At 34.8% G+C, this 16,390-nt stretch overlaps 1 protein-coding gene across 7 annotated transcripts in view; it reads left to right on the forward strand.

Moving 5' to 3' along the window:
* Window positions 1-16,390, forward strand: part of GALC (galactosylceramidase) — a 61,381-nt gene that overhangs the window by 22,457 nt on the left and 22,534 nt on the right. For all 7 annotated transcript variants that reach the window (XR_004027792.1, XR_004027793.1, XM_030802712.1 and 4 more), the window contains 3 exons: window positions 3,609-3,764; window positions 6,465-6,589; window positions 8,508-8,635. Coding sequence is in view for 5 of the 7 variants with exons in the window: in XM_030802712.1 (XP_030658572.1) it covers window positions 3,609-3,764; window positions 6,465-6,589; window positions 8,508-8,635 (409 nt within the window). In the remaining 2 variants the exon portion in view is untranslated. The remainder of the gene's footprint in view (window positions 1-3,608; window positions 3,765-6,464; window positions 6,590-8,507; window positions 8,636-16,390) is intronic.

Raw genomic sequence — 16,390 nt, forward strand, 5'->3', positions numbered from 1 at the left:
TGCTATATCTGCAGATTTTTGTTTTACAGTTACAGTACTTTCTAGGGTCTGTTTCTGCTGGGCCCCATTCTTCTTACTGACTGAAAGTTGTTCTGCCTCAAACAAAGTGTTCTTGCCTTATTCAACTTGGATTCTAGTTCAAACAGCTTATTTTCATGTTGAAGCTCTACCATTCCTGATTATTTGCTACCTTCTCCTGAAATTGTTATTGCTTAAACCTTTATTGTTCAATACAGTAGCCACTAGACACATATGTTTAGGAAGCACTTGAAATGTGGCTAGTTTGAGTTCAGGTGTGTTATAAGTGTAAAATATACACTGGGTTTTGGAAATTGAACATAAAAATATTATTTACAATTGTTTTACACTGATTACATGTTAAGTGATAATATTTTGGGTATATTGGGTTAAATATATCATTAAAATTATGTTCTCCATGTTTTTCTGCCTTGTAAATTCAATTAAATTTTTTCCATTTATGTGTTTTATTGTGGTAAAGACCTTTGCTGGTTTTTAATGTGGCTGCTAGACAATTTAAAATTGTATGTGTGGTTCATATCATATTTCTACAGGACAAATCTGGTTTGAACTGTTACAGTATTGGGTTTGATCTCCTAATGAATTCACTGTTTTGAGCATTGACCCCTAACTTCAAGCCTGTGAAGATGTTCCCATCTTCCTGAGTTGGTCTTCTATGCTCCCCCTTAGGGTAGGGTCTACTCCTTTTGTGTGAGTACCAGCCAGTCCCCTTTCACTTCCAGTTTCCACATACCATCTGCTGATCCTGGGACATTTCTGATGCTGTGAGGCTCCTGGGGAGAGTCCCTATCACCTGGTTTAATGGCAGTGTTATCTGTGAGTTTTTCCTTTCCCTTATCTGGTTGGTCAGTTTGGTTTCAGGAGGAGTACTGAGGAGCTTCAGAAACTGGGCTGCTGTCATGTTCTGCCTTGGCCAGAAATTCTAATTTTTTAAAGTACAAATATGTTCCTCTGTTAGGATAAACTGTAAAGTTGGTTTACTTTCAATGATCTTAATTTTGTCTGTTATTGAAGTTTGAAAAATAATGCTGTGAAATGATAGAGAATGTTTGCCTTCTTATGTACATTAAAAATTTATATTCTGTTTTTTTTTTTGAGATGGAGTCTCACTCTGTCACCCAGGCTGGAGTGCAGTGGTGCGATCTCGGCTCACTGCAAGCTCTGCCTCCCAGGTTCATGCCATTCTCCTGCCTCAGCCTCCCAAGTAGCTAGGACTACAGGCACATGCCACCACGCCCGGCTAATTTTTTTTTTGTATTTTTAGTAGAGACGGGGTTTCACCATGTTAGCCAGGATGGTCTCGATCTCCTGACCTCGTGATCCGCCCGCCTTGGCTTCCCAATAAAAATTTATATTCTTAAAGAGCCTTTACATTTTGTTGCACTAGTAATAAATCTATACATTAAGAAAGACCCAGATTTTAGCATTAGTTCTGCCTTTCTTTGCTCAGATCGTGTAATAAATCATCTGGGTTTTGAATGTAGTAACAGTTTCGTCGTTTTCTGAATGAAGGATATATCACCTATTCCTATAACTTCAATAAAGTTACTTTTTCATTTTATAAATATACTATGTTCATTATAGAAAATTTGGAAAATGTAGAAAAGTATAAAGATAGAATTTACTTAGAATCCTAACATCTACTGATTATTGGTAACATGCTAGCATATTACTTTACAGCGTTTTATTTAATATAGAAATATATTTTAACCAAATACACCAAACATGCATTTGGCAACTAGACAACTGGATGACAACTAGATGAGTATTAAAAATTAACATTTGGCTGAGGTACCAAAGCTGAATTTCATGGAAATAGAATGGAGTTGTGGGATAGAAGAATAAATCTAAAATGTAATTTTTTGAATTTATATTATTTAAAAGACTAGTAGCCAGATTTTTCAGGTTGGGCGTTATAGTGCCAGAACAATGATTGCTTAATCCTGTTGGATGCTAGATTTCTGTTGGTATCTTTGTAGTGTAGATTTGCAATATTGAATAGATGCCTGCTTTCACCTGAGTTTAGTGACTCCGTAAAATCTTAGTGGAACCTCATTTTTCTCTAATACTTCTTTTTATGTTCTCCAGTATATATTGTATATTATTTTCTTACTCATGAAATCCTGGGATGCCAAATTGATATTGTGCCCTAATTCATCTTCGCTAGGTATAAAGAATTACCAAATAGGATTTTTTCCTAAAAGATTTGTGACCTAAAAGGGAATTAAATAACTAAAAAGTAAAACAAGTATTCACAATCATTCTTTTGATGTTATAAATACTACTACACCAAACTACAAAGATTAGAATTATGATATAACTTAATCTCCATTATTTTGCTTGCATTGTTTTTTGTAAATAATTTTTAAACTAAAAAGTAGATACTCTTATTCCTACAGGTATTTAGCTAGTGTGCTCTCTTATTGGATTGTCAATCTATTTTCTATTTTACATTTAAAATTTATTAATTGTTTTTATTCCTATAATCAGTGTCTTCCACAATCATCATTATGGGAGTATTTTACTCTTGCAGTAATGAATATGTATTTATACTTCTACTGACTGACTCCCCTCCCATCAAATGATAAAATGAAGGAGGCATTCATTTTCTGGGGCAGTTTCTCACCTGCTGCACTATTGATATTTTCAATGGATAATTTTTTTGGTGTAGGGGTTGGTCCTGTGCATTGTGGGATGTTTAGCAGCATTTTTGGCCTCTCTTCACCAGATGCCAGTAGCAAATATCCCCAACCCCAGGTGGGACAGTTGAAAAAAATGTCTACAGATAGTGCCAAATATTCCCTCCAGGGACAAAAATCATCTGGGTTGAGAACCGCCCTCCTCTGATACAGTAATTTAGTTTTCCCAAGGTAGCTTATTCTTTTTATTCAAGAAATAACCATGTGTGGGTTTTGTTTTTTGTTTTTGGCCCGGGAGTAAATGCCAAGCTATCTTTCTGTGTTCTAAGGACAGGAGTAATGGGGAGAGTACTACTTTATATAAAGGTTTCACTAGTCTTATTTTTGGCCTCCTCCTCACTCGTTTGCTATTGCCCCAAGCTCCTTAGCTTCCCCTGGGAAGTCTGAATCTTATCTTTACTTCATTCTCCTCTTGGAGTGTTCTAGGCTGTGGCCCTCTCTGCTCCCTGCATCCTTCAATATACTTCCATCCATCTTGTGAGCTCCAGAAATAGATTGAAATTTCTTATCTATTGATGATTTTCCTTCCTATCCTGTATGCTGTTGTAGGTTTATCTCCTTTTGTTTTCTTTGCTGTCATTTTAATGGCATGCTGAGACAAAAGGGCATAAAGCAGATGCTTACATTCATTATCTACCTGGAAGCTACTCAACTGTTCTAAAATTGAAAACCTTGGAGAAGACTCAACAAATATATGTGTATATATTTATACATATATATACACATATATTTGTATATGTATATATACATATATATACACTCAACAAATATATATGTATATACACATATACATATACACTCAACAAATATATATGTATATAAGTGCCACATTGTGACTTTTTTCATTGACTCCCACCCTTTTTTTTCTAGGGCTCATTATCCTGGAACCCATTCAGCAAAAGATGCAAAGTTGACTGGGAAGAAGCTTTGGTCTTCTGAAGACTTTAGCACTTTAAATAGTGACACGGGTGCAGGCTGCTGGGGTCGCATTTTAAATCAGAATTATATCAATGGCTATATGACTTCGTAAGTTATTAAAAACCCTTTTAGAGTTTTTATCATAAAAAATTTAAAAACATAAGAGTTAGAAAAAAATGGAATTCCTTATTCTTCCAGCCTAGATTCAATGATTGTAAACATTTTGCCTTATTAGCGTCTTCTATTTTTATACCTATACTTAATCTATATCTAATTTTCTATATTTGAATATAGTCTATATTAAATAAAGTCAGATTTATTGAGGTATAATTTATATGTAGCAAAATACATGCAGCTCTCTGATTTTTGACAAGCTACATATATTTTTAATAAATAATTATGAAGTAAATAGTATATGTAAGGACGCTTTATCTCTAAATATTTTAGCACATGTCTCCAAAGCATAAGGATACTCTTTTACATGATCACAGTATCATTTTTTCATACATGAGAGTGTTTTTAATTCTCAGTCTATATTCAGATTTTCCTAATTGTTCCCCAAAAATGTCATTTGTAGCTTTTTTTAGGAAAAGGAATAGTCAAGCACACACATATTGCATTTAAAAGTTATGCCCCTCAAGTCTTGTTTAATCTAGAGTAGTTTCTTTATTCCTCATTTTTGATGACAGTGATCTGCTGAAGAGACCAGGCTGGTTGTCTTCTGGACTGTCTGCTTCCCAGCCTGTCTGATTGATTCCTCATGGCATCACTTAATATGTGTAATTGTTTGTTTAAAAAGTAGATGTTCTTAAGGGAGAACACAACTTCTTTTGTTCCTAGGGAAGCATTTCTTAAATGCTTTGAAAAACTAATTGTGAATAGATTCCAATTAGCTTTCTTAAACAGTGATAAATAGAACAAAAGCAAACCAATATTTATATATTTGTTGTGATATTAATGTGGGTTGCCATATATTGTGTTTGTTCTTCTCTTTGTCAAAGAAAAGACACTTAGGAGAGTTTGGTTCAAACTTAATTTGGTCTTGGGGTAAGGCATCTTCATGGCAGAGAATTTAGAAAACTGAATACAGGTACAAAGAAAGAAGCAAAATCACCTACAGTCTTATGATCCAGAACTAACCATCCTTAACAATTTTAGTGAATGTCCTCCTATTTTATATTGGCATGTATACATTTTAAATACAAAATTGAGACCATACTGTAGAATCTGTTTAAAAAACTGCTTTTCACTTGACACGACATTAGGAACTTTTCCTCATATTTACCTATATTTCTACTTCATCGTTTTTAATGCATTTTAAAATATTCTGTCACATAAAGCATCATTTCCCAAACTTCCCTTAAGAAGCACCTGAGACACTTGTTGTGATACCTTCTCCTTGGCAGCTGCCCAGACATTGTGAATCAGAATCTACAGCGAAGCCTCCTGGGGTTCTGTCCATCTAGTCAGTGCCCCCAGGTGATTATGATGCCACACAAGTTGGGAAACACTGATGTGGAAAATATATTATTGCTTATTGAATATTCTCCTCTTTCAGAATTGGAAGTTGTCTCTGTTTTGATTAATAGCTTTGTACAAACTGAAATAATCAATTGTACACAAATATCTTTGTACATGTCCATGACTGTTTTCTTAGGCTGTATTCTTAGAAATGGAATGGTCAGAAATAGATAGATTTTGAAGGATTTTGTATGTATTTTACAAAATACCCTCCAGAAAGCTTGTCTTGAGTTATACATCTATCACTAGTCAGAAAGGATACCACACATCTTGCAAACCATGGGCAAAATTACAAGAACTTAAAATATCCACTAGTAGTAAGGTGTTTTGAAAATTACGGCTATTATTTCTACTTTGTATTGATAGAATTAGAAGGCTTTGATTTGCTAAGAATGTCAGTCTCTTTTTTTATACTGGAGGAGGACTTGATAGGAAAAATAAAATTCTGTGGGTAAGCTTTGTTTTTTTAATCTGTGAGGGACCCGACAATACCAAGTTCAAGAACTTCCCTTTTGTCCTTGGATGTCCTGAGAAGCAGAGAGTCAAAGTTTTAGGGTTTAGCACCTGCTCTGGACTGTTAGGGCCTGATCATCTAAGAAAGAATGGGCCACAAAGCAGATCAGCAATCGGATCCAATTACTACTTATAGATGAAGTGGAATCATATTTAATAGCAATACTACAGTCCAGACCTTGTTCTATATTCTTCATATGCATTAGTACATTTAATCCTTACAAACTCACATGAGAGAGATATAATTATTATCCTCATTTTACAGAGAGGTTAAGTGGTGAAACCATGGTTTAAACCCATGCAGTCTGACTCTAATAATTCTCCATTGTAAAACTTTGGAACAGTTCAGAGTCAAGTTCATAAAAATTATGTCATGAAACTGGGGCATTAAGAAGGCTGACTGTCGAAAGGAAAGTAGGTATGCACAAAGCCTTTATTTGTATTTGGCTCAAATTTGTGGTGTGTTGGGTACTGGTAAGACATGATTCATCTTCTGGCTATACCACTGTTCAGTGAAAATCTTGCACATAATACATTTGTATTTTTCATCATGTGATTCATCATTAAAAATATTAAAATGTACCTAACACTGGATTTTTCAAAATGTGAATAAATTTAGACAACTTATATTTTCTTACTTTGTGTGATCCTTTTATTGTCATTTATGTATATGTGTATTACTACGATAAAGTCTTTTTACTACAGGTTTTTAGACATTTACATTTTTATCACAAGTTGTCTTGGTGTTTCTTTTTTATCAAACAAATCTTTTAGCACAATCGCATGGAATTTAGTGGCTAGTTACTATGAACAGTTGCCTTATGGGAGATGCGGGTTAATGACGGCCCAGGAGCCATGGAGTGGGCACTACGTGGTAGAATCTCCTGTCTGGGTATCAGGTATAGTTCAGTTCCATCTCTCACTCCCTAAATTCTTCTCTAAGAGACAAAGCAGAAAAACACTTAGAGAAGATTATATAAACTGTGTGTCTATGTGTGTTTTAAGTATGTGTTTCTAAGCAAGATTTGCTAGTGTTTTATGAGAATATTTAGGGTAACTAGACTACTCTGTGATTATTCTAAGACCAGGCTTTTAGAAAAGTGTAGGAGAGGAAGGGAGAGAGAGGGAAAGGAGGAGCTGTATAGGGATAGAGACAGAAATAAATAATCATCTAAGGATGTAATTACAAACGATGATAATTGCTAATAAATTATGTATTTGTAAATAGAGTATCTAGGAGTCTTAAGATTAGTTTTGAAGACACTTTGTTCTTTTATGTTAATATAGTTTCAATTAGAATGATATGCTAGCAAAATCAAAGGTAGATGATTAAAAATACTGTGTTTATTGAGTCATCGAATAAGTATATATGAAAGTTATGTGAAATATGGCTTTATATTGCCCCCTAAATCTGTGAAATGTGGGTTGTGAAAAGGTAAATTTCAAAATAGGCAACAATGTAAAGCTCATAAAGATTTTAAAAATGAGCACATACTGAAGATTTTATGTTACTCATATGATACGAAGGATCCTGGCAGATGGCAGATGTTAGAAACAGTTCAAATGAAAAGTCAACATAGCACAAATTTTTGTAATGTAAGGGAATTGGAGATGAATTGTCAATGGAGGCAAATTAAGTTTCCCACAACAGGGAAGAAATTAATTAAATTTCTACCAGACAAGACATAATTTACATAGCTCAGAAACAATGAACAGGGCTATAGATAATACATCCATTTTTATTGAAACACAAAAGTTTTACTACACTATCATTCATTAGCCACAGGGGAAATTGAGATTATGCAGGGATGGATGGCATAGTGTCACTTTTTCATGAAGAGATATAACCATACTAATAGTGATTATATTTTAAACAAAATAACAAAATCTATTGCTGAATAGTGTTGAAATTTTTTCTGCAGTTTTTTTGTAAAAAATTAAACATTTATTACCATTTTGTTTTAAAATCCTAAGAATCTTTCTAAAAAGCTAATTTCTTTAAAGGTAAAATGCTTTCAGAAGAGAATTATGAATTTGGAGTGAATTTGTTTTTATTATAAACTTAAATTTGGTGGTTTTCCCTTTTAGTTGTGCTCTCCTAAGACAGATTTGTAATCATATTAATCATGTAATCATGATATTATTCTAAACTCCTTAAATTGTCCTCCCAAAAACATGAGAAAATTAAGGTTAGACTTGTATATTAGACTTGTATATTCTAATATTGAGAATTATGTGAGAAAATTAAGGTTAGACTTGTATATCAGACCCTTGAATGTTGAAATTGTTGGCCCCACATTATCTAGATTAACTAATGTACTCTTAATTTTGTGACTTTTCCAAGGGTTGGGACATGGTATATTGCTTAGTGCATTTTCAGGACGAGCTTAGGAGGTGACCAATAAATGTACATGTGGTGGAAATAAATATGTTTGAAACCATAAAGTTAGTTTCTGAAATTCATTATTAACTTTTTAAACCTTTTTTTGGTAGCTATTTTAGGATGGGTTAAATAGTGATGAACCAGGGTTGGGGGGAATAACTATTTTGTTCTTAAAAAAAAGACTGATCATATTCTTGAATTTACAGCTTCATTTATTTTTACCCATCATTCCAGGAATCTTCTTGCAGTTGTACCATTTATCTAGATTAATTATTTAAAATTTTAAACATGAGGTTGACAGATATATTCCTCCAAAATAGAAAATAACTTGTTTGAATCAATCAGACTCAAATTGATATACAGCTTTTTTTTTTCCAAAAGAAATACTGTTATTACAATTTTTGTCTTATTTGGAACTTTCTGTTTTTCTATAGCTCATACCACTCAGTTTACTCAACCTGGCTGGTATTACCTGAAGACGGTTGGCCATTTAGAGAAAGGAGGAAGCTACGTAGCTCTGACTGATGGCTTAGGGAACCTCACCATCATCATTGAAACCATGGTAAACTTTTGTTGTTGCTATTGGATTAACTCATTTCTTTACTATTGGAAAAATAACATTATACAAAACTAAATACTTTTGTTTTACATGTAAATACATAAGCATACAGACAGATGCCAAGATCTTATGGCTTTCATTTAAAAAATTTTAGCCATGAGTTGTAAATCATAGCACACAACTCACTGATTTGTACAAAATAATTGGCTCTTATCTTTTCTTCACTTTGTTCCTGGCAATTGGGACAAAATTAAGGTTACTTGTATACCAATATTTGTGGAGAAGACCTTCACGACCTTCCCTTGCCCTGATGTGTAACCTTATGGAGGCTGTGGCTTTTTTCTTTTTCATCCTCAGGTTGTTTTGGGGAGATTTTAAGTCTGTTGAGAGCAAGGAGCTTAAAATTCAGGTGATTGAGGGGCTTGAGTAGGAAGGGAATAGGTCTGACAGGTGGACAGAGGCATGGGAGGAGGTAGGGGCTTGAAAGCAGACATATCAAGGATTCAAGGGAACTGAATGAAAGAATGAAGGTGAAAAAATGTGGAAGGAGAAGCAGAAGCTAATGGAGAGAAGAAGTCTTAGAGGTGCCAGTGTGGGGAGATCTCAGGCTTCCCAAAGAGGTCAATGAAGTTCCAACAAAAAGGAGGTAGACAGAATAGGAAGTGCATATAGTCAGCAGGGCTTTGTGAAGAAGTATTTCTAGCAACTAAGTTCCCATGGGAGAAGCAAGATCCAAAACAGAAAACAGAGTAGCCTTAAAAAAATGTGTGTGTGTGTGTGTGTGTGTGTGTGTGTGTGTGTGTGTGTGTGTATCTATCATATCAGGTTCTGAATGTCAGCCTACAGTTTGGCCAACTCCTGACCATAGACTCCTAAAAAACAAATTCTTTCAAATATCCTACTATCAGGTTTGAGCCAGGAGAAACAGTAAATATTCTTGGCAGTACTGACCTTTTTAAACTAAAGGTATCTATTAAGTGACTCACACCACAAACCAATAAGCCTTTTATGTCTTACTGTGGATGAAGAGGATCCTCAAAAGGGTGTAAAAAGATGCAGCCCTCCCAAAATCTACACTTGATCATAGTCAAAAGGCTGAGAAGTGATCCTCCAAAGACCTAGAACCACTCCCAAGGATAGTCAAAAGAAAGACCCAGATAACCTCCCTACTCCCCACTCCCTGTCAGAGCTGGCGATAGTTGGTAAACTAGATGCAAATAGGGTGCAAATCACATTTTTGTCCGGTTATATTCTTGGGGCCCCCAACTTGAAGTTGGCTGCCTGCATACACAAAACTGACAGTTCACACATCCCTTACAGGTGGGAAGTCAAGCCAGGTTCTCAGTACACAAAATGAGACAAATAGGAAAGCAATAGCGACCCTGGGAGAGAAGGGATCTACAGGTAATGAGTACCCAAAGCTAAATTTATACAAGAGTCACAAACCAAACAAATGTTTTTCTTCTGCTAATCTGAATTTGGAGAGGAAGGGATGAGGAGGTTTTTTTTTTTTTTTTAATTGTCTTCTCTCGATCGGGTACTTCAGGCAGAGATCCAGAAGAGCAGGCCTTGGTGAGAATTCTTACCTTTCTGTCAGCTTTTTGTCAGTGTCTCAGGATCTTATCTGCAGGCTCTAAGAGTGAGTAGGCATCTCATCTTCTTCACCAGAAACTGTCTTCAGAGGTAAGGAATATAGGGAGAGCACCTGCTGAATGAGGCTCTTACGACCTGCTTCAGAGGAGAAAGGAGAAGGTCAGAGAGTAAACTTCCTGCTTCTGCATTTTTCTCAAATTATTTCACTTTAAAATATTTGGGGGGAGTGTGTCTTGAACCCCATCATGGCTGTTATGACTAATGGTGTGGATTAGCATATGTGTACAAGTTTTTCTGTGGACGTGTTTTCAGTTCTCTTGGGTATGTATGTAGGAGTGGAATTGCTGGGTCACATGGTAACTTTGTCTTTAGGATTTTGAGGAACTACCAAATTGTTTTCCAAAGTTACTGCACCATTTTACATTGCCACCAGCAGTTTATGAAGCTTACAATTCTCCACATCCTCCCCAACAGTTCTTATTGTCCATGCCTTTGATTATAGCCATCCTAGTGAATGTGAAGTGCTATGTTATTGTAGTTCAATTTGCATTTTCCTAGTGACTAATGATGTGGGGATCTTTTCATGTGTTTATTGGCTAGTAGTATATCTTCTTTGGAGAAATGTCTATTTAAACTCTGCCAATTTTTAAATTGGGATATTTGTGTTTTTATTATTATTGAGTCATAAGTGTTCTTTATTCTATATAAAAATTCCTTATCAGAAATATAATTCGCAGATATTTTCTCCCTTTGTATGGGTTGTCTTTCCATTTTCTTAATGGTATCCTTTGAATTAAAAAAAGTTTTAAATTGTGATGAAGCCCACTTTGTTTTCTCTTTTGTTTCTTGTGCTTTTGGTGTCATATCTAAGAAGCTATTGCCTAATTCAAGGTTCTGAAGATTTATATTTATGTATTCCTTTAAGAGTTTGAGAGTTTTAAATCTTAAATTTAGGTTTTTGGTCCATTTTCTTTCTTAACTGGGGTTATATGTGTGTCCAACTTGATTCTCTTGCATTTTGATATCCAGTTGTCCCTGCACTAATTTTTGAAAAGCCTGTTCCTTTTTCATTGAATTGTCTTGGCACCCTTGTTGAAAATCAGCAATAAATTTGAGGGTTTATTTCTAGAACCTCAATTTTTTTCTGTTGACCTATATATCTGTCCTAATGTGAGCACCACACTGTCTTAAGTACTGTAGCTATCTGGTAAATTTTGAAGTGAGGAAATGTGAGTACTTCAATTTTGTCATATTTTTATTTTTTATTGACACAGGGTACAATTTGATGTTTTGATACATACATGTGGTATAATGATCAAATCAGGGTATGCCCATCACCTCATGAATTTATCATTTCTTTGTGATGAAAGCATTCAAAAGCCTCTCTTCTAGCTGTTTTGTAATATACAAAACCTTACTGTTAACCATCTTCACCCTAGTGTGTAATAAAACACCAGAACTTATACTTCCTGTCCAATAGTTACTTTGTACCCGTTGACCGACCTCTTCCTGTCTTTCCCTTCCCAGCCCCACCCCAGTGTCTGGTAACCGCTGTTCTACTCTCTGCATCTGTGATATCAACTCTTCTTTTTTTTTTTAATTCTACACGTAAGTGTGATCATGAGGTATTTGTCTTACTGTGTCTGGCTTATTTCACTTAACATGATATCCTCCATATTTCTCCATGTTGTTGCAAATATCAGGATTTCATTCGATGACTAATAATACTCCATTATGTTTATATATCACATTTTCTTTATTCATGTATTCATTGTTGAACACTCAGGTTGATTCCATATCTTGGCTATTGTAAATCGTGTTTTAATAAACATGGGAGTGCAGATACCTCTTCAACATACATATTTTATTTTGGGGGGATATATACACAGTAGTGGGATTACTGGATCATATGGTAGTTCTACTTTTAATTTTTTTTTTTTTTTTTTTTTTTTTTTTTGAGGCAGAATCTTACTCTGCACTTCCAGGCTGGAGTACAGTGGTGCAATCTCGGCTCACTGCAACCCCTGCCCCCTGGGTTCAAGTGATTCTTCTGCCTCAGCCTCCTGAGTGGCTGGGATTACAGGCGTCTGCCACAACATCTGGCTCATTTTTGTATTTTTAGTAGAGACGGGGTTTCACCATGTTGGCCAGGCTGGTCTTAAACTCCTGACCTCAAGTGATCTGCCCACCTCAGCCTCCCAAAGTGCTGGGATTATGGGCGTGAGCCACCATGTGCCCCACCTATTTTTAATTTTTTTGGAATCTCCACACTGTTTTTCATAGTGGCTGTACAGATTTACAATCCCACCAACATTAAGTAAGTATTTCTTTTTTTCCACATCCTCACCAACACTTGTTTTCTTTTGTTTTTGTTTTTTTTTTGGTAATAGCCATTCTAAGTAGAGGGAAGTGGTATCCCATTGTGGTTTTGATTTGCATTTCCTTGATGATTAGTGATGTTGAGTATTTTTTCATGTACCCGTTGGCCATTTGTATGTCTTCTGAGAAATGTCTATTACAGTGTTTTGCCCAATTTTAAATTGGGCTATTTTGTTGTTGTTCTTGTTGTTTAAGTTCTTTATATAGTCTAGATATTAACACTTTGTCTCATGTATAATTTGCAAATATTTCCTCCCATTTTGTAGGCTGTTTTACTTTGTTTCTTTTGCTGTGCAAAAGCTTTTTAGTTTGATGTAATCCCCTTTGTCTATTTTTGCTTTGTCTGTGCTTTTGAGGTCTTATTTAAAAAATTCTTGCCCAGCTCATTGTCATAAAGCACTTTCCCTTTGTTTTTTTCTAGTTTCATAGTTTCAGGTTTTATATTTAAGTATGTAATCAATTTTGAGTTGACTTGTGTATATTGTGAGAGATAGGGGTCCAGTTTCATTCTTCTGCATGTGGCTATCCATTTTTCCCAGCGCTGTTTATTGAAGAGACTGTCCTTTTTCCCAGTGTGTTTTCTTGGCACCTTTGTTGAAAATTAGTTGGTCATAGGGCATGAATTTATTTCTGGACTTTCTATTCTGTTCCATTGGTCTGTGTGTCTGCTTTTATGCCAAAACCATGCTGTTTTATTAATCGTTGCTATAGCCTTTTAGTATATGTTCAAGTCAGGTAGTGTGATGCCTTCGGCTTTGTTCTTCTTGCTCAGGGTTGCATTGGCTGTTTGTGGTCTTTTGTGTTCCTATATAAATTTTATGGTTGTGTTTTCTATTTATGTGAAGAATGTCCTTGGCATTTTGATACAGATTGCATTAAATCTGTAGTTGCTTTGGGTAGTATGGCCGTGTTAACAATATTAATTATTCACTATATTTTTGTGAGTTATTTTTTAGTGATTATTCTAGGGCTTACCATATACATCTTAACTTACTGGACTCACTTCAGATTTAAACTAACCGAATTCCAGTAGATTATGCTGAATTCCCTTGTTGCTCTGTTCCCTTTCTCCTTTTGTTGTATTATTAGCACATATATCACAACACTGCGTGCTGCAAACTCAATAGGACGTTGTTACTTTATACATAAATTTATATGTTTTTAAACCAGTAACATGCTGTTTCGGTTACTATAGCCTTGTAGTATAATTTGAAGTTAGATAATGTGATACCTCCAGATTGTTCTTTTTGTTTAGGATTGCTTTGGCTGTTTGGACTCTTTTTTGGTTCCATATGAATTTTAGGATTGTTTTTTCTAATTCTATGAAAGATGATGTTGGTATTTTGATAGGAATTACCCTGAATATGTAGATTGCTTTGGGCATTGTGGTCTCATTTTTACAATAGTGATTCTTCCCATCCATGAGCATGGGATGTATTTCCATTTGTTTGCATCATCTATTATTTCTTTCAGCAGTGTTTTGTATAATAGTTCTCCCTTTAGAACTATTGGTTCTTGGTTAAGTATATTCTTATATATTTTTGTAGCTATTCTAAAAGAGATTGAGTTATTGATTTGATTCTCAGTTTTGTCATTATTGGTATATAGCAGTGCTGCTGATTTATGTAGATTATTTGTGTACATTGATTTTGTAACTTGAAACTTTACTGAATTCATTTATCAGATCTAGCAGTCATATATCAACAGAGCAGAATAGAGACCCAAAAATAATGCCAAATACTTAAAACCAACTGATCTTTGACAAAGCATTCAAAAATATAAATTTGGGGAAAGGACATCCTATTTAATAAATGGTTCTGGGAAAATTGGATAGCAACATATAGAATAATGAAACTGCATCCCTACCTCTCACCTCACCATATACAGAAATTAACTCAAGATGGATTAAAGGCTTCAATCTAAGACCTGAAACCATAACAATTCTAGAAGAAAATCTAGGAAAAATTTTTCTGTATATTGGCCTAGGCAAATAATTTATGACTAAGACCCAAAAAGCAATGCAACAAAACAAAAATAAATAAATGGGACTTAATTAAACTAAAAAGCTTCTGCAAAGCAAAGAATCATTGGAGTAAACAGACAACCTACAGAATGGGAGAAGACATTTAAAAATTATGCATCTGACAAAAGACTAGCATCCAGAATCTATAAGGAACTCAAACCAGCAAGAAAAACACAAATCCCATTAAAAAGTGGCAGGTGACATGAATAGACATTTCTTAAAACAAGATATATCAATAGCCAAAAAACAGATGAAAAAAATGCTCAACATCACTAATCATCAGGGAAATGCAAATTAGAACCACAATGAGATACCACCTTTCTCCAGCCAGAATGGCCATTAAGAAACATCAAAAAACAATAGATGTTGGCATACATGTGGTGAAAAGAGAATGCTTATCCACTGCTGGTGAGAATTTAAGTTAGTACAACCTATATGGAAAACAATGTGGAGATTGATAAGAACTAAATTGATTGATCTACCATTCATTCCTGCAATCCCACTACTGGATATCTACCCAAAAGAAAAGAAGTCACTGTATCATAAAGTCACCTGCACACATATGTTTGTGTAGCACAATTCACAATTGAAACATATGGAATCAACCTAAGTGCCCATCAACTGATGAGTGGATAAAGGAAATATATATATACCATATATATGGTGTGTGTGTATGTGTGTGTGTGTGTGTATATATATATATATATATGGTGTGTATATATATATATATGGTGTGTGTGTATATATATATATATATGGTGTGTGTGTGTATATATATACATATATATATATATATCATGAAATACTCTTCAGCCATAGAAAGAATGAAGTAATGCCTATTTCTTTGAATGTCTCATTTTTTGTGTGTGTTGTTGGAAACTGGACCTTATATATAATATATGGTAGCAACTCATATATAATATACGCTAGCAACTCTGGGCATTGATCCTCTCCCCCTTGAGGCTTGTTGTTGTTTATTTATTTACTTAGTGATTTGCTGGAGTATTTTAGTTAACTCTGTTCCCTCCCTCTTCCCCTCCACACACTGTAAAGCCTGAAATGTTGCTCCTTGGAGAATGTGGCTTTGGGCATATCTACAGTCACCCTGGGATGACATTTGTTTTTCCAGAACTCTGTCTGGTTCCTTGATCACACCTCACTGTAAGTTACACTAATTGCTGGTGGATTTCTGTATTGTTTTAAACAATGCCCTGGGGACTTAAATTGTTGCAAAGACTGATCCAATTAAATTCCAGCTCATTTTCAGGGGTGGTTTGAGGTTAGTGTTTTAGTTTTCTTCTGACCACTGGAGATTTTTTTTTTTTAACTGTCACTTTTTTTTCATGTCATCATAAATTTATTTTCAGGCAATATGATAATCTATTAACACTCGGCATACTCTGAACTTACAGAATAAATACCACTCTATACTTCCTCATTAATGACTATCATTTTACATGAGCTTCTTCTACAATCACAATGAGAGAACAGATTGCTACATGTTTGCTGGTAAATACATTCAGTAAGGCACTCAAATCCTAGACACGAACTAACCACAGAACGCTCTTCCCCGCTTTAATAAATTGAAACATGATCTCATTTCCTTCGTTTTCAATGCTTTTTATAGAAAGACACGCTTGTCTTGAACTTGTCTAAACATAGGTTTGTATAAACTAATCCATTATCGTGTACAGTTGTAATCAAGGAAATGATTTCACATTGACGGTTTTTTAGGTAGGGATAAGCAAAAGCACTGCAGCAGT

This window comes from Nomascus leucogenys, chromosome 22a (genome assembly GCF_006542625.1).
Source record: "Nomascus leucogenys isolate Asia chromosome 22a, Asia_NLE_v1, whole genome shotgun sequence".
In the NCBI taxonomy this organism is placed as follows: domain Eukaryota; kingdom Metazoa; phylum Chordata; class Mammalia; order Primates; family Hylobatidae; genus Nomascus; species Nomascus leucogenys.